This window comes from Paroedura picta, chromosome 12 (genome assembly GCF_049243985.1).
Source record: "Paroedura picta isolate Pp20150507F chromosome 12, Ppicta_v3.0, whole genome shotgun sequence".
NCBI lineage: Eukaryota > Metazoa > Chordata > Lepidosauria > Squamata > Gekkonidae > Paroedura > Paroedura picta.
Window position 1 is genome coordinate 25,576,677 of NC_135380.1, and position 22,607 is coordinate 25,599,283.

General features: G+C 43.0%; 2 protein-coding genes across 4 annotated transcripts in view; both read right to left on the reverse strand.

The window, feature by feature from the left end:
* Window positions 1–270: 270 nt before the first annotated feature.
* Window positions 271–11,322, reverse strand: SNRNP27 (small nuclear ribonucleoprotein U4/U6.U5 subunit 27). The gene is made up of 6 exons (XM_077306511.1): window positions 11,165–11,322; window positions 9,797–9,917; window positions 8,308–8,420; window positions 7,303–7,382; window positions 2,469–2,533; window positions 271–1,684 (listed from the first exon to the last, which is right to left on the reverse strand). The coding sequence occupies exons 1-6, from the start codon at window positions 11,199–11,201 to the stop codon at window positions 1,630–1,632; spliced, it is 471 nt and encodes a 156-aa protein (XP_077162626.1). The 5' UTR covers window positions 11,202–11,322; the 3' UTR covers window positions 271–1,629.
* Window positions 11,323–14,206: 2,884 nt separating this feature from the next.
* ADD2 (adducin 2) overlaps window positions 14,207–22,607 on the reverse strand; it is a 60,423-nt gene continuing 52,022 nt past the window's right edge. For all 3 annotated transcript variants that reach the window (XM_077305201.1, XM_077305200.1, XM_077305202.1), the window contains exon 15: window positions 14,207–21,948. In XM_077305201.1, coding sequence (XP_077161316.1) covers window positions 21,638–21,948 — 311 coding nt within the window. In that variant the 3' untranslated portion in view covers window positions 14,207–21,637. The remainder of the gene's footprint in view (window positions 21,949–22,607) is intronic.

Genomic DNA, 22,607 nt, shown 5'->3' on the forward strand with positions numbered 1-22,607 from the left:
TGGTATTTCTCCAACCCCCCTTTTAAAAAATTATTTCAGGTAGCTTTCAACAATTACATTCTTGACATCCAAAGTTAAGTTTTATAAACAGGCTAGTGTGTACATTGCAAGAATCCCTTCATGTGATCTGACAGGCTTGACTTTAGAATTGTCTGTGGGATAATCTTATGCAAGGCACACCTACTTGGACTGCGTGCTAGCAATATCCTGTTAGCTTTAGGACTGTACATTTACTTGTGTGGGAGGAATAAATCACATCCCCATTCTAGGTCAAAGGAAGCTGAGCAAGTGATTTTAATCTGGATCGTATCTCTGTCAAATTCATTGTGGAAGGGGGGGGGGAAAGTACCGCGAACACTTAACTGTGCATGATAGTAGCAAAACAACTCAGAAGCAAAAATGGCTGAACTATGAAGGGTTTACTCTCAGGGTATAACTGTGCCTGGGACTTCAAGCTTTCAATGGTAAGTACTCTGAGGGGGGGGGGGAGAGAACAGAATCTTGAGGGCATTCACTTGCTAAGATGGAAAATTCAAAACTCAACCTCCTACACTTAGATGGTGCACAATCCACCAGAAAGTTCTTACTTTCAGAGTGGTAGCTTGTACCAATGGTTTGTATCTACCTGCCTCATACTATGCTTTCATCCCCTCTGTACCTTACCTTAAGCCTTAAAACGCAGAAATTGGCAGTATGAGGAAGCAATCCAATACAACTGCTAGCCACATCCTGCCTGTGCAAACAGGTATATTTTTCAAAGGAACACGATGTATAATGCAGAATTTGCATCAAGAGGTGGTGATGATCGTTAGTTTAAATGGGCTATATAAAGGCTAGGGAAAGAAATCACACATGTTAGCAGTGGTTGTTTGTCTATGTGTGTCTCTGGCAAACCTCTTACTAAGTCAAAGCATTCTCTGCATACCCACACAACTCCCCCAGAAAACCTATTTCAAAAATTCTGTACTGAAGGTGACACAAAACATTAGCATGCAGAACTGTGTGCACAAAAAACAAATGTTGATTTGTTCTGTAAACAATCAGGAGAAAGTTACCCATAGAATACAGGGATATCATACAAGGAAACATACTGGCTTTTCTTACTAGTGCAACTGTGGTGTCCTCTGCTGGACAGAAATGGAATGAAGATACTAGACAAGCCGCAAAGCAGGAGTGGAAAAAAATGAGGAGGAGGAAGACTACAGGCTGCTGCAAAGCAGGTTTTTTCACCAGATTTCATCAGGAAAAAAAAGTCTTATATTGCGTATTTAGCAACATATTTTACAAGCCTCTGCAACATAAATCCACTTTGCATCCTAATGTTAATCTTTCAAATATACTCTGCAAGTGTGCGCCAAGAAATATTTTTCTTTTTTCTTTTTAATTTTAGCTGGCAACATTTAAAAACTGAAACCTACCCTTCCCCCCAACCCCCACCCCAAAGGGAAAGATGCATGGAGGCCATTTTGAAACAAAAAGCCACAAATATTACCATCTCCCCTTATGAGATAAAAGTCATTTTCATGAACTCTTCGCAAATGAGCTCCCTGTTCTCTTCATCACAGGTTCCGCTGATAACACAATACAGTGATGGGAATGAAGTCTTTTCCTGTATTATAAGCAGAGGATTCAGGCAATAAAATCCAGAGGCCTGTTGAATCCACCTTTCCTGTTCATGTACTGCCTGCCATGAATGAAAAAGCAAATGTTAGCAGCAAGCTACCCTGAAGCCTAATTGCTCAACTCCTCAGAGTTGTCCTAGACTACAAAAGACTAAAAATCTTCACCAGACATTGCCTGTAGAGTTTAAAACTCTGTTGTGTAAGAAGAAGACTAGTCTTTTTTTTTTTTTTTACAGAAAGACAAAAGGCAGGATTGCTTGGATACAAATTGTTGCACTCAACACAGAATGTGTTAATATTGTGGAGTAAGGACAAACCTGATATTTGGATATATTTAGCAATACACACAGTAGAATGCCAAAGTGACTGTAGCAAGTCAATTGTACAGTCCTAAAGGTTTGTGTCTTACCTCAGATGGTAGCAGAATAATCTGCATAATGCTACTGAATCTTAGCAAGGAGGATGGGAAGCATGGAGCCAGGGTCATTTAGATGGCCCTTTGCTCTCCCTGTAAGCCCAACTGTAGGCATTTTATTTGTACTAATAATGGAACTCAAGTCCCCCCTCAAGGTAAATGGCTCACTTATACTCAGTTCATGAATCACTAGGACAATTCAAGTTTGGTACTTGTCAACTAATCACCAAAGATGAAGGTACTTTCCATTAAGAGCTTCAGTGACTTAAATCAGATCCTCCACCCTTCCTTTTTGGGGGTTAACAGAGAAACACACAGCTCTTTTTGCATGCATTCCTGAGAATCACAGAATGGTAGGCAAAACAGTATTCTCTTCAGCATAAGGGAGATCTGAGAGTCATGACCAATCTGTGCAAGTGGAAGACGCTAACCTGTACTTCCTCTTCTGGGACACATTTATAGCATAGGCATTTACGGAACCGTCCACTTTCTTGCCCTGAAAAGAAAAAAAATGAAACAAAACAAAAATCACCTTCCAAGTCAGTTTTGGACAACAGTAACCAAAGTACACATGCACAATCCTAAAAAAATCCATTATACCAGCTTTCTAGTCTATTAAACACATTTTGCTCCTCTTTGTACACTTTAGAAAGAAGCTGTTTGGCAATGTTTCTATACAGAGCATATGCCACAAGGACAAATTTACATTTTTGGTTTTCAATAAAGTACCTTTTCCCCTGGAAAATTGCATCGCAGAAGGTTTTGAAGGATATTCAACAGGTGCTAGAAAAAATCAAGAGTCCAGTAGCACCTTAAAAATTAACAAAATAGTTTTTAAGATACTACTGGACACTTGATCTTTTCTACTACTACAGACAGACTAACACAGCTACCCATCTTGATTTATCACCAGTAGCCTAGTCAGGCCCACTGAACTTGGGCCAAGTGAATTACGAGTGCCCTGTTGAACACAATCAACATGCCTCCTGCAGTGGTGTATGGCCAAAGACAATCAGGAGTTAACCTGGGATTCTGAAGGATTCCTGTACAAGTCAATATTTGAACAAGTTCCTAGAATGATCTGGGTACCGAGGTAGGAATTAGCTGAAATCAAACAAGAGGAGCTAGTATTTCACACAATACAACAAACATAAGAGCTGTGAGATTTAAGCCACTTTCAAAATTTCATAGCAATGTGCAAAAAAAAAAAACAACAACAGGCAAACAATAAATACAAGTGTAATCTATTTTGGTTTTCTGTTTTGCAATAACAGCAGCAGGAGCAAGATCACCAGAATATTAACAAGGTGACTTTCACACCCCTTTGGAATGCATGAATTTTAAAACTAAAGAACTTAACTATGGGGGAGGCAGAGTGAATTCCTGCTGTGTGCAGAAGCCAATGTATAATATTGGTTACCATTCTCCCAAACAGCTCAGGGCAGGATAGTTGCACCCTTTCCCATTTTCTCCTCACAACGAACCCATGAGGTAGATCAGGCTTGAGAAATGACTGATGATAGTAAGGCTACTCAGTAAACTTCATGGCAACCTGAACACTTGAACCCAGATCTCCCCACTCCCAGAACAATCTGGTATACCTGCAAGATGCAACATGAAACAGGGCCTCTTTGCATCATCTCAAACCATGAGGATCTTTGCATTTTGAGATCAACAAGCCACAGGTTGTTTAGGACTTTATATCATGAAGTCAGCATCTTGAATTTGGCCTCGGGACATACAGGAAGACATCATGATTGCTTTGGCCCTGATGCAATGTGTTCACACTTGATAATACCAGACAGATGTCTGGCCATCACATTTTGCACTAGCTGAGTTTCAAAATTGTATTCATGGGTAGCTCTGTGAAGAGCACACTAAAGTGTCTCATCTTGAAGCCATCAAAGCTTCGATAACGGCAGCTGAAACTTGGTCTTCCACCACAGGAGCAACTGCCAAGTTAGCCAAAGCTTAAAAAGCTACTCCAGCACACACAAAAAATCTGACAATTCAGCAGAGCTCAGAGCACCCCCAAGCTGAAAACGTGAGCTATTCAAAGGACACCTGACCTCTTCTTCTACATCAGCCCTTTCCCCTTTAGCCAGTTTGTGTTTCCTAATATATCATCCACCCTGACCTGGATGGCCCAGGCTAGATTAATCTCGTTAGATTTTGGAAGATAAGCAGGGTTGGCTCTGTCTAGTATTTGGATGGGAGACCAACTAAAAAAATCCAGGGCTGCTGTGCAGAGGCAGGCAATGGCAAACCACCTCTGAACTCTGTTTCATTTAAAAATCCTACAGGGTCCCCATAAATCGGGTGTAACATGATGGCACTCCCCCTCCAAACCACAACACATCATTCACCCCGAGTCAGTTTATTACTAATTTAAGACACAGTGGAGAAGCAGAAACGGAATAGAGAGCCGGGTATTATCGGCATATAGACGACTTAGCACTCCATACGTATGGATGATTCCTCCAGCATTTCCACATAGATATTATGAGTATGTGTGATATAATGGGCCCAAGAAAAAAATTACTCCCTTGGGGGTCAAGCACCAATCTTCTCAGCATGTCTTGTGGACATACCCAGTCCAAGGAGTTGAACCACTTAAAAGTCACGTCCTGCAACTCTTAACTTTGCAAAAAGCTGCAGAGAAAGCAAGATGATTCAGCAATGCCTCACTCCTTCTGTCCAAGTTATAGAATGTTCAAGGCAGTCTCCCAAAATCCAATCCACCCCAAAGCTGAAATGGACAATCAACTTGAGTCAAGAATACTTGAAGCAGGTGGACAACCACCTGTTTGCCAAAAAGAGATACATTTAAGGCCTGACTATAGTATTTTGGATTCCCCACACTTGGGCTTTGTGAGGTTCTGTTTTGAGTGTCTCATGAATGCCTCCTTTTGACATTTCTCCAGTGGTCTTCAAGTATTCATAATCCCATTGATTGCATTAGTCTACTTGAACTAGCTTGACAACATTACCCATAATGAGCAAGGCCGGAGAAGACAAGCAGTGGTATGAACCGGCTTGAGTGACTATGGTCAAAATGAATCCAATTAATCCAATTATGCTCAGCACTGCTGTAGAAGTCATGGGAACATAATTACCAACAGTGCATCATCTATGGAGGATCAGATGTGGGCGATTCACCCCACAAAGCTTCATGCAAAAGAAATGCCAACAGGCAACTGACAGTTCATCATAGTCATTGAACTGTGGTTGGATTACTAGTAACAAAAATAATCTTTCTTCTATAGCATTATGTTGGCAATTGGCTGTGTAATGGAGCTGTGCTGGGTTACTAGAAGCTTAATCCAACCACGGTTCTAGGAACCTGTTGAACAAAACTTAGCTAAATGAACCAGTGGTCTGACCTGCTTTAAAGTCTATACTCACTACCTTAGATTCCACAAAAACCTGAGGGGGAAATTAAAAATTAGCTATGATTTATAATTTCTTTATCACACACTGACTCAATTAGTCTAACTCATGAAACAGCAATCCCTCAATAACTATTAGATAAGAAACAAAATCTGGAGGCAGTTTGTCTGTCCTAAATACAATCTGTCTGGAGGCAGTTCATTTGTCCTTTTTTGCAATAAATCTGGTTAAATACCAATTTCTATTTCCAGCATGATAGTTCATCATTCCAATGAAGAGGTTCACTTTGCAAATAGGGTGTTACACATCTCCAGTATCACTGCATTATAAGGAATCCAATCTTAATCCACAAAAATACATTGTGGATTAATTTGCTTAATTTCTCATTTGTTTCTATTCATTTATTTTGATTTAGGCAGTCAGAGACAAGAACTCTGCTGGGAAGTGCTACAGACTTCCCCCCCAGTCCCACTTCATCCATCCATCCATCCATCCATCCATCCATCCATCCATCCATCCATCCATCCATCCATCCATCCATCCATCCATCCATCCATCCATCGGTGGTGTACATGGAAGAGTAGAACAAGAAAGTATAGAAACACTTGCAACAATATGAACAAGAAAAATAGAATCATAGAATAGAGTTGGAAGGGACCTCCTGGGTCATCTTGTCCAACCACCAGCACTATGCAGAACATCACAACCCTATCTCGCATCCACTGTAACCTGCCACCTCCTTGAACCTTCACAGAATCAGCGTCTCCGTCAGATGCCTATCCAGCTTCTATTTAAAAATTTCCAAAAATGGAGAACCCACTACCTCTCGAGGAAGCCTGTTCCACTGAGAAACCACTATGACTGTCAGGAACTTCTTCCGGCTGTTTACATGGAATTTCTTTTGAATTAATTTCATCCCATTGGTTAGTCCCTCTAGGACAAGAGAAAACATCTCTGCTCCATCCTCTACATGGCAGCCTTTTAAATACTTGAAGATAGTTATCAGATCCCCTCTCAGTCGTCTCCTTTTCAGGCGAAACAGACCAAGCTCCCCCAATCTTTCCTCATACATCTTGGTCTCCAAACCCCTCAACCAGCTGTGTTGCCCTCCTCTAGACACCCTCCAGTTTGTCTACATCCCTCTTCAACTGCAGTGCCCAAAACTGAACACAGTACTCCAAGTGAGGCCAAACCAGAGCAAAGTGGTACCATCACCACCCATGATCTGGACACGATACTCCGTTTGATACAGCCCCAAATCCCGTAATAGTTATGAACAGTCAAACTTCATGATAGTAGGCACAGCTCACACATATTCAAAAAAATTATGAAAGAAAAGTTCAAAAAGTATTGTGGGGTTTCTGTGCTCCTATTAAGTTGCCTTAAAGATACCTTTAAGGCCCTAAATGGTCTTCGTACCTGCAGGACCACCTTCTCCATTACGTCTCCAAAGAAATATCTGATCAAGCACAGAAAATCTGCTCAAGAACCCAAGCCCCAAAGAAGTTAAATTGGCTTCAACCAGAGCCAGAGCTTTTTTCTGATCTCCCTACATAACATAAATGGTAACATCTGCATATCTACTCAGTGTTGCCAAGAAAGCACCACATCACCCCCTCTCTCCCTATCAGAGAGAAGGCAATGAGTTCTGATTGCTTTTTATATAAGCCTGATTTTTAAAAGTTTAAAATGTTTTAACTATTGTCTCATTATATGATATATATGATACACTATAAGTCACCTTGAGCCCTCAGGGAAGGGCAGTATACAAATGTGAAAATAAATAAAATGATACATTCATTCTTGCTGATTAAAGTACTGACCCGAGAGGAACCCCAGCAGTTAAGAGCCTAAGAACCAAGGATAAGCACTTACTTTGGTTGTGTCAAAGGATGCAAAACCCATTGTTTTCATCATTTCTATTTCTTCTTCTGTTTTTCCCTCTAGGTCTTCCTCTAGAAAGGAAAACACAACCAAAAGATAAAGAATGTAACTAGAAGGACCTTACTACTTATAACATCAGCGAGAAGCCAGGATCCAGAACTGCCATAATGTTCTTGGCACAATTTGCTTTCTCCAAAACACATTTTTTAAAAGGTCACCTTTCCATGTGTCTTGGCAATTAAATCTGTAACTTCACCGTACATAAGTCTAGTAAGATACTAAGTTTGTACTATTCATTCTTTGAAACCATATGAAATACCAAGGAAACTTTTATGATGACTAGGGTTGCTACACATTTACAATCCAAAACATCCCTAGTAACTTGTAATCACATACAACCAACCCCACTCTGTTTTGAGGAAAATCAATCATAAAACATTGCCTGACAAATGTGGCTATTTCTCAGCAACAGCTATATTACATTGGGGGCAGATGTGCAAGAAATGGAAATCATATAAACTTTATACAAATTAAGTAATCATATGGAAAGTCCTTAAACTGAATTCCAGAATACTATTCACTGGGTCTTCTCAGGATGGTTGGCTATATACTGTCTACAGAACCAGGAAGTCATCAACTAAAATTTCTTGCATAAAGAGTGGTTCCTGCTCACATTAACACCCACTTCTCCCTAATAAAGTTTCATCTTTATAAAGTTTTCAAGAAAGCAGTTTCATAATATAATTTAATAATATAATTGAGTTAATATATTTAAATTTAAAGCACTCAAAATTGTTTATCACACTGATTGCATATGTCTGATTGTTACCCACCCAGAGCCAAAAAGCTAGGGCAGACTATAAAAATAAAATAATTATTTATAATGCATATAATGTTGTCCAGACCATAGGTACAGAGAGTTGGCATTGACAAGGAGCACAGAGTCAAAACGTTATTCAGAGTCAAAACGTTATTCAAAACGTTCTGTTTCATTACCTGTGATTTGGCGCTCTTTGCCTTTGGAGTCTTTGTTTTCCTTTTTTTCATCATCTCTTCTTTCTTTTTGTCGGGAAGGTGAAGGGGAGCTGGATCTGTGTCGCCGGGGAGACCTAGAATGTCAACCAAGTGCGGTATTCGACTTAATAATGAGAGGAAATGAAGTGGTAGGCTTTGCCAGCTTACAAAACAATAACAAAGAAGTGCTTGCATGTTCACAGGGTGCACCAAAGGGGTGTAAACATAAAATCACAATTATATCTCTAAATCTCTGTGCTAAAAAACTTTCCCATTTTATCTTCACTCCTGGAGGGAGTAGTGTGGGGGGGGGGGTTCCATAGACAGTCACCATTACATAGTTATTTCCCCTCTTACAAAGGAACTGTTTCACCACAAAAGCTTTATTGTCCACAGGATCCAACAAGAGTGCAGGGAGCTGGACTCTGCAGTTAAGAAATTAATTTCTGATCATATTCACATTATCTGAACACTGCTGAGTGTCAATTTAGCTGGGTGACAACAACTGCTCCATGTCATTCATTTCAGTGAACAAGGATTTGAGCCAGACAACAGTGCACTATGTACCATAAGGAACTGCCCCTGCTCAGATGGATTGTTCTCTGCTGCCTAAGCTAGATGGAGAAGTGATAACCAAGGAGCTTCTTTGCAACTGAACAGCCCTCCTCCTTCCAGCCATCACTGAAGCCCAAAGAGAATGGACAGCAGCAGCCAGGCATCATTCATCATATGTGCACCAAGATCTTTTTTATTTCTATATTGTATGGCATATGTGTAATATAGCCAGGAGATTCTAAAATTGTCTGGCTGCTAGGCAAGAGACATTCAGAGACAGTTTGCCGTTGCCTGTGCCCACGTCATGATCCTAGTAGTCCTTAGACATTGCCCCTCAAATGCCAATCAAGGCCGACCCTGATCAGGAGTGCCTGGGCTATCCACTGATGTTCTATTTTAACTGTTATGAGTATTTGTTTTTAATTACTGCAAACTATTGAGAATGCACAGTTTTGGTTAAGAGGTGGGGTAAAAATTACAACAAATAATTCAGTTGCTCAACACAGGAATTTTCTAGCTGCTCAGAAAACATCATTCATTACCAGTACTAACCCCTGAATAATCCCTCTTGCCAGATATTGCACAGCAAAAATGCTGGAGATGGTAGGTAGGAAAACAGTAAACATGTTGAAGGATACTTATGAGATGAATGGGAAAGACACAAACTTTCCCCTTCTCTATGCAAACATGTATCCCAGCTGCCTGAGAAAAGAGAAATGAGCATTCATGCATCTTTATTAGGTAACCATGCCAAGCCATCTTTCCCCTAGAGGTTTCTAATGACAAGAGCTATTTGCCTTCTCTATCCTCACATATACGCCTACAAAAAGAACATCAGCTATGAGAGATTAGTAAGTTGCCTTACAGAACAGGTTAACCAGATATTCAGCACTACTATCAGATGTCACCTTCTCACCTCGATCGCCTCCTGTGTGGTGAACGGGAACGACTTCTCCTCCTATCTCTCTCCCGGGACCTCGACCGCTCCCTCCTCCTCCTCTCTCTTTCTCGTGAGGTGGATCTAGAGCGTCGGCGTTCTTTACAGAATGAAAGAAGAAAAATTATGAAAAGGGAAAACCAAGAGAGACAAAATCTTTGTTACAAAGCTTGCTTTCCTATCACTTGGGTCACATCTATAATAAACCAGATCCAAACTTTTCAAAAAAACTAGGTTACCTTATGACTAGTTTTCAATTGACTGGTTAAAACACAGCCCCCTAGTGAGTAGTATCAAATACTTAGCATGACATAGTGGTTAAGAGCATCAGACTGTAATCTAAGGTGACCAGATTGTCCCACTTTTGGAGGGACATCTGGGGGTACCTGGCAAATTGTACTTATGTTGAAATTAATATATATATATATATATATATATATATATATATATATATATATATATATATATATATATATATATATATATATATATATATATATATATATATATATATTACAATACTATTTTTGCATTCTATGAAACTTTTTGTTGCTCCATATAGACCCAATTTTTAATCAAGAACCCCCCCCCCCCCCAGTCAATGGTGTCCCGCTTTACCAATGTTAAAATCTGGTCACCTTACTCTAATCTGGAAAACTGGGTCTGATTCCTCACTCCACCACATGGCACCTGCTGGGTGGCCTTAGGCCAGTCACAGTTCTCTCAGAGCTCTCAGCCCCATATATCTCATAAGGTGACAGTTGTGGGGAAAGGAAGGAGACTGTAGGCCACTTTGAGACTCCTCAAGGTACAGGAAAGCAGGATATAAAAAAAAACAACTCTTCTTCTCTCATGGGCTACTTTAAAATTATCATAAGTGTTTTAACTCAGCTGAATACATACACTGAATTATTTATGCCTTTACAGGATGTTCAAGCAGCAAAGTATAATAATTTCCCCCCATTAGTAAGTTAAAACAACGTTTTCCTCTCTGGCAGCATGACAGCTGTCCCGTTTTGCATCCCACAACCTGCTTGTTTCAAAATGGTCCAGGAAAAGTATTACCGTAGCATCCTCCCCGCCCCGCCAAGTTAACCTGAGAGTTACGTTAGCTTCCACATGAACGTTTTCTGATGCATGCAGCACCTAAGGATGCATGAGATTTGGAAGAAACTGCGCAGGAGAAGCAGCCCGCCAGGAACTTGCAACTTGCCACCGACGGTGGAGCGAGGAACAAAAGCGACTGTACAGGCAGGGAAAAAGAGGCCTAGGAAGAGCCCCTCATTGAGGGAAAGGAGGCTGCCAGGAAAAGAGCTTCGCCCTGCTGCGGCGGCCTCTGCTACTCACCCCTACGAGGCGGAGACCTAGAGCGGCTTCGGCCCATCCCGGTCCTTTCAAGGCGACACAACCGATACCACTCCCCTCGCCCGCCTGCCGGACTTCCGGCCTGGCGTTCCGTTCACGTTCGATCCGACTGGAAACATTCAATCCATCATCTTCCGTTCCGCCCCTGAGATTGGCCTTTCTGATCCGTTTGGACCAGCCTCTGACCAATCCGCGAGCGGCTGCTTGAAGAGGCTTAAAACGGCAAGACCCGCAGATGTGGGACCTCAACTGGGTATAATGCCAAAGGATACATATACTCTGCAAAGCAACTGTGTTGCCTACAGATCAATTGCAATTCTGGAAGAGCTCCAGATCCCACTTGGAGGTTGGCAGTCCTAGAATCTGTTGCATAAAATGGCTTCAGATTTAGCCTTTGTCACTGTTGATACCTCTGAGCCATCATAACCATCAAGATGAGCTGAGAATGTATTCTTAGCTATACCATCCGTGCCCCATGTGCAGACAGCAGGGACGCATGGAAAAATTGGCTGCAGTTCCATCAAAGGATAAGCCTGTGCATTTTTTTTTTGTAAATAATGTCAAATTTTCCTGGTTGTGTTGGCAAACAACTGGAGTTTAAAAGCCAGGAGTAATTTTAATTGGTGGCTATTTTGTTATTATTTGTTACAATTATGTTCGCATTTATTTTTTTCTAGAGAAGGGGCAGTAAACCATGGTTTGGAGTAGTGGTTAAGAATGGCAGCCTCTAATCTGGAGAACTGGGTTTGATTTTCTGCTCCTCTACATGCAGTCAGTCACAGCCAGTCACAGTTCTCTAAGAGCTCTCCTGTGTCACAGGGTTTCTGTTGTGGGAAGAGAAAGCTGCTTTGAGACTCCTTTGGTTAGTAAAAAGAGGGGTTAAAAAAAACAGCTTTTCTCCTTTTTCTTCTCCTTTTTTCTAATATTTTGCTGGCCCAAGACATGTCATCTCAAGAGGCAGTTAGTTAGAGAACAGCTTTCCAGAATTCTTTGACCATCCAGTCATCCTGTAGAGTGAGATTCCTCCATACCAGTCCTCAATGGATGATAAGCCTACAGTTCTAAATAGTTGAGAGCAACAGTTCTACAGTTCTAAATAGTTGAGAGCAACAGTCTAGCCCTGCTTTTAAAAACTGTAAGTGCCTCTTGCTGAATGAAGACAGAAATACAACACAGCTGAGAAACCAGAGGCTTGGCTCCCTATGGAAGTACCTCTGACCTGTGTAATAAGACCCAGTGGGTCAGACTCAGCTCCCCCCCCCCCTATGCGATGGGTCTTTCTAGGAGCCTGATAGCTTTCTTGTTTTTGCAGTGCTTGGTAGCCTTTGGGGTAAAACAGGAACATCTAGTTCTTTTTTTGTGGACTTTGTTTCAATGTAAAAATTGGGAATCAGATGGAGCTCTTTGGGGGGGGACCCTATGAAATAGTTTCTCTTTTAAAATGAGTAAAAGGCTTTTTAAGAGGAATCAAATGCTTTTCTCACTCAAATATATACCATGGGTAAATTGGGACATTTGGGGAACACTGAAAACTCTTGTGATTTCCCCCCACAATGCTTTTTAGAATGAGTTCCAGATAAAAATGTGTTATATAAAAAGTTATGTATACAACAGTCTATAGCAGAATTCCTGATCATGAACCCCTGAGGGCCCGTGGGAGCTCCAAAGGGAATCCACTGCCTTTCCCCTCCTACCTTAATGAATTTGGCCACAAGCTAGGGCTTGGGCATGGATGTAAAAATCAAAGTGAGGGACTTGGTTGTGATATGGGAATGGTGATCCAGGCTTTCTCAGCTTCTGCCCTTCCAGACTATATAAGGCAGAGGTGCCGTGATAGTAAAGGTTGGGGGAGGGAGTGAAAAGTGCATGTGGTGATGTCACTTCTGGTAACATGTCACTTTGAGGGGGTGCAGCAGGGAGGTGTGGCCAGTTGACATCACTTCTGGGGGTCCTCAAAGCCTAAAAATTAATTTCAGGCTCCTCCATAGTAAATAGGTTGAAAAAGCCTGGTCTATAGTATGAGTGGTCAAACTATGGCTTGCCAGATGACCATCGCCTACCCAGCGCTGTATGGAAGGGTGGTAAGATAAAGGTAAAGGTATCCCCAGTGCAAGCACCAAGTCATGTCTGACCCTTGGGATGACACCCTCTAGCGTTTTCTTGGCAGACTCAATACGGGGTGGTTTGCCAGTGCCTTCCCCAGTCATTACCGTTTTACCCTCCAGCAAGCTGGGTACTCATTTTACCAACCTCGGAAGGATGGAGGGCTGAGTCAACCTTGAGGTGGCTACTGAGATCGAACTCCCACCCTCATGGTCAGAGTTTCAATCAGCATGTCAGCTGCTTTACCACCCTGCGCCACAAGGGGCTCTCATGATAGCATGATGCTCATGGGAATTGTAGCCCATGGACATCTGGAGATCCACAGTTTGGCCACCCCTGGACTACAATATAATGGTAATTCCTAGGTTTATTAGGCATGAACACTTCAATTATATTTTTTATTTACATGTAATTAAATGTGATGTGTTACTGATCATACATTAAGGTGCTCAGTGTTTTCAGGGTTATTAAATATAACAATGTTGTGAAGTTCGCCCTTAATATCCAGATATGCTAGTAGTCCTGTGACTGTATCTCTGGCCAATGCTCTCTTATCTTCTACAGAATTTGTTTTCTACCCTCAACTTTTATTTTTCCTACATTTCTCAATGAAAAAATAAAGATACATGTAATACAGGATAGGACATTGCTGTTTGCAATAGTTTCTCAGGCACTGGGTATACTTGCAACAATGGAGATTCAGTTGACAGAGCTCTTCTTTGTAAATTGGTCAAGCCCTGTAAGAATAGATTTCAGAAGCAAGGAACCCATGTTGCCCTGAATCTGGAGGCAGAGGGGTTCTGAATCCACAACTCCATTGACCTACTGCATGTGATGTACCCACCACAACTGCCTTTGATTTTCAATCTTTGCAGATACTTTCTTCCTGCCCCTACTAAATAAGAGAGACTTCAAAAAGGCTTTCAGTGATCTGGTGGAAGTTTATTTGTGTGGGTTTCCCCCCAACCCCGAGCAATCAAAGGAGACAGTAGCATTTATTTAGCAGTACCTTGCTTGGCCTTTGACATCCCAAAGAGAGCCAACCTCTCCCTCTCAGCTGAGCACAATTGCTTTAATACTGCAATATCCATGGCCTGGAGAAGGAGAGCATATACGTAGCGACATGCAGCATTAGCAGACTTGCAAAGCGCGACACCGTTCGGAAGGGCTCAGCTGCCAATGTGTAAAATTCTCTTGAAAACAACAGGTAGTCAAAGATTTTTTTAAAAACCAAAGTACAATACAAAAAAGGAAGATATAAAATTTGCAAAGGAAAGCAACCATCAAGAAAAACGACTCGCCCGTCGAATTGTCCCTGTTGTTTTAAAAAGGTGATAGTAGCGTACAGAACAAAAATAGAGGCTTTTGTGTAATAATGCACAGAGAGAGGAGTCGTCAGTCATGAGAGAGGGATTATTTACATCTGAACTCCAAAGGTCAACTTCACAATATCAGTAAAAGGCGGAACACAGGACACATATTTACAGAGGGCAACATTAAATAGCACTTTGAAGCAACGATTGTCAGACACAGACATTGAACTTCTTAGCAGCCTGACCGGTGCACATAACTTTGTGGCAATTTTAGCTATTTGTACTTTTCTTGACTGGTCTTGGCCAGAGCCACCTCTGATAATTTCCCTCCTTTTGGCAAGAATGGGAAGCAGGAGATTTCCAATATGACTTTTACCTGCTTCTCCCCTGACAACAGCTTGCTGCTGTTTTAGTTCTGCAACCTGTGTTGCTCTCTGGGGGAACGGCAGAGAGGATGGCTTGGAGATTGTCCTGGATCTGGAGCTTGGCTTTGCCCATTTGTGGGCCCTGGGCAGCTTCCCAGCTCTTCCAGGCTCCCACCACTAGCCATGAGCTACGTGGATGCAAATGTCATTTTGTCTTGGGGCTGACAGGAAAAGACCAAGAATGTCAACTGAGGGCCGTCTGCAAAAGGGCATGATGCAGCATTACCAGTCAATCAGAAAGAGAGATCTGATGTCATTTGGCATTTGAAACATTCATTAACCTTTTCCCATCTCTTTAGCAATTTCACCACCACTTCTGAATCCCCTTCTTGCTCTTCCAGAAACCCAATTGTATATCCCGGTTCTTCAACCAGAACTTGTATGAACCAGCCCAGGTCTATAATTATCCCAGGAGGGAGGAGTGCTTGGTGCAGGGACTTGCCTTTCAGGGGGCAGGTTAGCAAGAAAGCCATACAAGAACCTTGTGGACAATCACCCCAAGATTCTGCAATTTAATTCTCAAGAGTTAAACCTACCCCTTCCTTGAAAGCCTCCAGGAAGACTGGGAAACTGTTGTCTTTCAGAAGGTTTTCAAAATTATTTGATACTATCTGATGGTTTAATCTGACTTGATTTGAACTTTTCATTTATTTGTTTGATGATTGTACTGATTTTATGATTTTGTCAGAATCCACTTTGAGCTATGTGTGTTACATGAAAAAGCAAGTAAGTGATTGGTTTGTTCCAAACTCCTTTGACTTTGCTGGTTCCACAACTGTTTTTTGCAGCTGTGAAATGGCATAAAGTCCTGAAAATCACAATGGGGATGGATGGCAGAGAATACTTTACTCCATTCCTTCAGCAAACCCACTGGTGCAACATATTATTTTTTCAGACCCAATAAAGCTCTGTATGACTGTCTCCCTCTACCCTGCAGCTCCTTGCAGTTCCCTAGTGGATCAGTCAATACCTTCCTGACCACCCCACATTTGTATCAAGTTAATGCAGAAAAGACACACATACATGTGTTTGTTGCTGGTGGGTATTTGAAGTAGGGCCTGAGAGGTGTTTAGTAATGAAGCCCTGCAGTTTCTTTTGAGCAGGTGGACTTGGCTTGCTGGTAGCCACCTGCTGACAAACCCCAACCTATCCTGCTGTTGGGCTGAAAGAAAATATGTACACACAACTTTTCTTAGCTTTGATAGGGACTGAAAAGCAGTTGATGCTCCTTCCATCACCACCACCAAACTCCCCAGCCTGATTAAAACATATGTTTGTGGAATGGGGCACCTTCTTCCAGACCTCACTCTCCCATCCTCACACTCTAGAAAATAAAGATCAAATTGCTTATATTGTTGCTGAGGAAAATGAAAACAAAACAAAAAAAAAAGCCCTTCCGCTCCCTAGGAATGAATACCCATGGATCAGCTGCAGAAGTATAGAGATAATTACTGGGCTATTTCAAAATAATTACACACTTGCTTTTGCTTTGCTGATTGCATGGAAGAAGTTCTCCTGTGAACAGATTCAACTCATAAATGAATAACAACTAAGTAAATGTCTCGTAATTACAGAGGCAGGGTTGGGAGTCTTTGTTCCCCACTAACTCAAGTGTCTCTCTTCCAAACATGAATTGGAAACAGAGCAACACTTGGAGGGTCTTTTGCATTTTCAGAAGGGGCCCCTCAAGGACCGTTCAGATGAGAGAAATGCCATAGTCTGGGGCTCCAGATCTTCCTGCTGCGTGAGCTTGTGCTCTTGCTCTGGGCTTCTTAAACTTCTGGGTGGTTATAGGCCACGTGGGCCTTCTGGTGACATCCTCTGCCCACAGGGCCATTTTGCTGAAGCCAGGAAAGGCTCCACTCATGGGGCTAGTATTTTGAAGGAACTGTGGCCTGTGTACCCATGCAAGAGGATGAGGTGGTAGTACGAACCATTCCACTGCGGACTGGGGAAGGTCAATTCCAATAGTGAGAGTTCCTTTGCATTATATATAAAAAAGAATTCCCTTGCAAACAGAAAGCGAGCATTGCAGAAAGAGAGGTTCTGCTCACGCTCTATGCTTGCAGCCTTGTTTTTTTAATTTGTATTCGGGTTTTAAGGTAGGGGAATGTTCCCAAAAGTGGCCATTTCCCCAAACCTGACACGCTGTATTCCATTCTACGACCGTTCCCCCTACCTTATTCTGGTTACCCCCTTCTATGTCCCTTCACTTCAGAGAACTTAGAAGTAACGGTGTTAAGGATTGTGCAGTACATAAGGTCTGAAAATCACTCTTGCCATTTAGGTGTAGAGTCGGCATGTGTTGTGACTTCCCAGGGAAACTGACTCAAGTCATCAACGCTATACAGCAGTAGACAGACTATGCCTTTCCCTCACTACATAACAACTTTTCGCCTGTCCCAACATTTCCCCTTCTTCTGCCTTCACCTCTCAGCACCTAGGAGCGTGTTTTATGCATCTGATGAAATGGGCTCTGCCATCCAAAGCCAATGAACATGTTAGTCTTCATGATAACACAAAACTCTAGATGTTGGGGTGTTGGGTTTTTTTGGTGCAACAGACCAATATGGGCTATCTATCTGCAATGTCATGCTCAGAGTTAGAGAGAGCTTCTTTCTAGGGCAGATTGTGATGTTCCCGTGTAGGCCTGTGATCCATTACCTCTCTTTTCTGGGAAATTCTACAACAGGGGTGGGCAAACTGTGGCCCTCCAGATGTCCATGGACTACAAGTCCCATGGGCCCCTGCCAGCGAATGCTGGCAGGGGCTCATGGGACTTGTAGTCCATGGACATCTGGAGGGCCACAGTTTGCCCACCCCTGTATCTACACTGTCCACTCTCCCTTGACAACATTCTGAGAATATAGTCCATAAGCACAGAGTGCAAGGTGTACTTCTCACTGCTAACCTTATGCTGTCCTGCTCTACCAAACTGGCCTCACCATCCAACTCAGGCTCCCTGGAGGTATACTGAACGCCCAATCCACGCCCAGCTCAGCAGTTACCCGGACAATAACTATAACAGGTTCTTAAGGGAAAATGTCATTTGTACATTTGTACAACATTTGCCCATCAAACACAGCCTCTGTTTTGAATTTTTAGGTGGTTTTCACTGTAATCTGTGAGTATACTGAGTATACTGAGGTGTGTTTTTCCCCCTTTAAAAAGCCTGCACATTCATTCACAGTTGATAAGTTACTCTGAGTTAGGATACCAACTTAATGTATTACAATAAGTAATAAATAATTATTGTCCATCAAAAACTGCCCCCGTTTTGAATTTTTAGGTGGTTTTCACTGTCATCTGTGGGTACATTGAGGTGTGTCCCCCCTTTTAAAAGCCTGCAGGTTTATTCATAGCTGATAAAATTACTCTCAGAGTTAGGATAACAACTTAAACTCCTGTATTCCAATAACTATTAAATAATTATCGTATTCTGTTTCAGTGCCCGAGACAGACATCTAAAGGGTCTTCACTGGCCACTCAGTAACAATTGGGCACAAACTGCCAGAAGGTTCTCCTGTGTAAGTCAAATTGAAACGAGTGCAAAAGCACTCCTGTTCATTTCAATACAACGTGTACAGGAATGTCCTCCAGACTGTGTCCTAATATTCAGACCTGTCTTAAGATCTGCCAACTGTTGCACCTTCAGACAAGCCGACCCGATGCATGGAAAGCAAGGCTGAAAGGCCTGCTGGGGAGGAGGCATTTCTTACAGTTGCTTGAAACATCGCATAATAAATGTAGTGCTGCTGGCACACACAGGTCATACATACTCCTTTTTAAACAAAGGGTTTGATGCTGTCAGTATGCCTACATGGTACATAGGTCAGGGTACGCCAATAGTCACTTAGCAGGGAGACAAGGGAGCTGGTTAGAAATATAGGTGCTTCTGAGAAACACAATCCGAAAACTGGTGCCAGCACAGGTGTGTAAGCGCATGTGCTGCCCCACCGCTTCCACATGGCTCTCCATACTTTCTCCACTAGGTATGCTAGGGACAAGTCACATATATATGTTATAGATTTATATATAATAAATTCAATTAATGTAATGAGCTGGTATGTGGAAGCACCAAAACCCAGAGATATTTTTCCAGAAGTAATTTCAGAGCTTCTGGGCATCTCCATCCAGTTGGGTAGGTGTGGCTTGTTTCAACTGGGGAAAAAAAAAACAACCCTGCTACTTAGGTGTTCTACAATATGGTCTCCCTTTGGGATTTGGTCCTTTTTACAAGAGAAATGACGAGCCTCTTTATGCAAAGCACCAAAGTAATTAATGAAGTTCCAGACCAGATGGGCATTAAAACTTCTCCATTGAAGTGAGATAAAGAAGAAAAGGATTTAGCTATTAAAAAGTAATAAGATATTCTTCCCCGCCCCCACCTTCCACACATCTGAGGCATCTTCTCTGGTTCAGATTTAAGAAGTTTCCTCTAAGAATTGCTGGCTGCTCTATAGAAAATTTGAAGCCTGAGCCATTCATGGCTGCTTCTCCAGAGGTTCTACTACATAGCTGCCCTTTCATTCCAGGCTGTTACTTTAAGGAACAAACGGAGGGCATGTGCAGACATGAAAATAATCTAAGCGTTTCTTTTAAAGCATGACCCCCATTTCCAAAGGGGCACTTGGGATCGAAGGAGGAGGGCTTGGCCCTTTCCATTCCAAATCCCTGCTGCTCCAAATCCCTGCTGCAACACACAAGGGCTTGCTGTCATGCAGCTCTCCCTGCAGATAAGTGTGTATTTGGAACTCCTCCAGGAAGCGGAAGGAGCAGCTTAGGGGAGGCAAATTGGAGAAGGGAAATGGTGGCTGTGAAGAGCCTCAGAAGCCCCTTCCACAAACAATCTCCATGGCAGCCAGTGTTTTCTGATTGTGGACCAAATGGATAATGCTAAACACCCCTCTGTGTAACCTGATAAGGTCCCAAGACTAACGGGAAACTAAGTACCTTTGAAGATTTTGTGTGCCTTGCACAAAACTCTCTGGCCTTTGCCCCACTTTGCTACCCTCTCGAAGCACAGAAAGTCTGAGGAGGGCTAATATTGGCAGAAGATCCATTCTCCGTGGCTTGGCCAAGTGGAAGGCAAGATGCTTTCCCACAGGGAGTGCGGTGTGGAGAGCAGAGACCTGCCCTTCCAAAACAGATGCTGCATTCCACTCCATCTGGCTCTTTAATTCCGTTTACAGAGGCATGACATTGTGTTCATCAGTTGTGAAAACACCTGACGTGTGAACATGTTCCTTCCGAGTGCAGGAAGTAAGACATGGTTTGTTTCTTCGGCTCTCTCTTGTACCGTGACTATTACACAAGTGATGACGATTGGCAGTGTGTTTGTGTGTCTTTTAAATATTCCAAACGAATGAAGTTTAGCACTTAGTGACTGAAGTTATATTTTAAATGTGATGCCAGTGGAACCTTGGCGAAGTCTGGCTCCCCCCGCCACTCACACCCAGATTTGTGGGGGGCGGGGGGGAGGAGCCGTGCATATTCCTCAATACAGCTTACACGGGTTCATGCATTCTCTCAGCAGCTGGACTAGATTAGCCGTGGGCAGCAGAAGGCTTGCAGCGGGACTGCTGTGTTGCCCACAGGGGTGTTGCTGTCTAGGGGTAGGGGTGGGTGGGAGCAGGAGAAACACAGCATGAACATCCAAATGTGTTTCCCTTCTAGACAGGGAGGAGGGTGTGTGGGGAATCAGCATGTTGCTCTTAGAACTAGAAAACAGTTCCATTTCAGAACCGGGGCCAGCTCAAGACATTTTGGTGCCAGGTTACAAAACTGAAACGGCACCTTCCACTGTGAATGAAATGGAACAGAAGTCACTGGGAAATTCTCCTGCGTAAGTCCCACTGACATGAATGGGAACTGCTCTGCTCTTACCCATGGCCTTTGGCTATCATTGGAGCTTACACAAGAGAAAGTCTGTTTTCACACATTTGTACAGGAGGGACTGGCATCCCAAAACAAAACCCAACCCTTCCCTTTTGAAGTTCAGAGCAAAATCCCATCGGGAATAGAAAGCAGGGATCTGATCAAGCACCAAAGCAGTTCAGCACACACCCTCCCTTCGCTAGGCCCCTGATTTCAGCAGGGGATCAGCCTTTCCCCCAGTGTGCAAAATTCCTCCTAACAGCGGCCACAAGCATGCCATGAAGCAGCTCGCGGGTAACCATGAATCCTGGGACTCAAATGGCTTGGATCATTAGTGCTGTGGGAGTAAGACTCATTTCACGTGGAGGACTGTTAGGTGCAAAGCATCCCAGACCCACCCCAGTGGATAATTAAAATGCTGAAATAACATTCTTCAGCTAAGTGAGATCTGTGACTTGTGGATTAAAAGGGAATCATAACAGTGAGGAGCAAAGGGGTGGGCGGGCGGATCCTGTCCTACGAATCCCCAGGAAGTCTCCCCCCATCATCTCGAAACATCTACGCTTATCCCAGGGAACTACTAAGGAAAAGCCACGCTGGGGTTCCCAACCTCTCCTTTTCGATGTCACTCATCAGAGGAAGATTTCCCCTGTTGCTCCCATGACTTTGTAGCAAGAGTGGAGGGAAGAGCAGAAGGCAATGGGAGAAGTGGGGAGGGAAGAGGCCGAAGGAGCCATTCAAGACTCTGCCTTCTCTTTCTTCTTACTCTTTTTCAGAAAGGAGGGAGCCCGGAATTTCTTCTTCTTCTTTGAAGGAGACTTGGATGGCGAGCCTTCCGGAGACACAGGCCCGCTGGTGACAGACTCGTTTTTGTCCTTTGCGGTGTCAGTTTCTGTGTTGGTGGTCATCTGGCTGATTCCTTTGCTTAGAGCGTCCTCTACATTTTGCTCATCCTCTTTCCCATTCTCCACCACTGTTGCTGGCTGGCCTGTTGTGTCAGTAGCAGCAGGGTCAGCGGGTGTTGGGCTGCTCTCTGTCTTCTTCTCGCCTTTCAAAAAAATAAAAGTGGGGTGGGGAATACATGATCATTAATAGATGCCCTTGAGTTCACTGGGAGAAACTACCAGGAGCCAGCATTGCAGTGTTGAACCAGGGCTGCGGAGACCCAAATTCAAATCGGCCATTCTGCTGCACCAACCCCCCCCCCCCATATATGTGCTATGGAAAGCACTATCCTACATAGATTATGCCTCTTAAATCCAAACCTGTGCAAAGAAAACTGTACAAGTAAGCAAACGACACAGGAAAGTTCCTACAAGTACGCAAGGCTTTTCACACTGAGCTGGTCCATCTAGTGGGAAACAGGCAGAACTGCAGGAAACGCCCAAGATTCAGCTCAAAACTAAGTTGAGTGCAACATCTCTGAGGCTTCTTACAGTCTAACCCCACCACCGTTTATTAAGGCCATTGCTGGTTCTGCCTTTTTAGAGTCTCAAGGAAAACTCCTCCCTGCCCACATCATGGGGAAAACTGGGGATGATCTTAAGACCTTCCATGTGCAAAGCAAGAGCTTTTCCACCAAGGTCTATCCGGGTCAATATTGTCTATTCTCGATGGGCAGCTGCTCTTCAGGGTCTTAGGTTGAGGAAATTCATGTTACCGGATCCTTTTAAACTGGTGATGGCAGGAAATGGACCTGCATGCAAA

Coding starts and splice junctions, on each gene's coding strand:
- SNRNP27 (XM_077306511.1), bottom strand. CDS start 11,201: ATGGGCCGAAGCCGCTCTAGGTCTCCGCCTCGTAGGG. Junction 9,918..11,164: donor TAGGTCTCCGCCTCGTAGGG/GTGAGTAGCAGA, acceptor CATTCTGTAAAG/AACGCCGACGCTCTAGATCC. Junction 7,383..8,307: donor CAAAGAGCGCCAAATCACAG/GTAATGAAACAG, acceptor TTTCCTTTCTAG/AGGAAGACCTAGAGGGAAAA.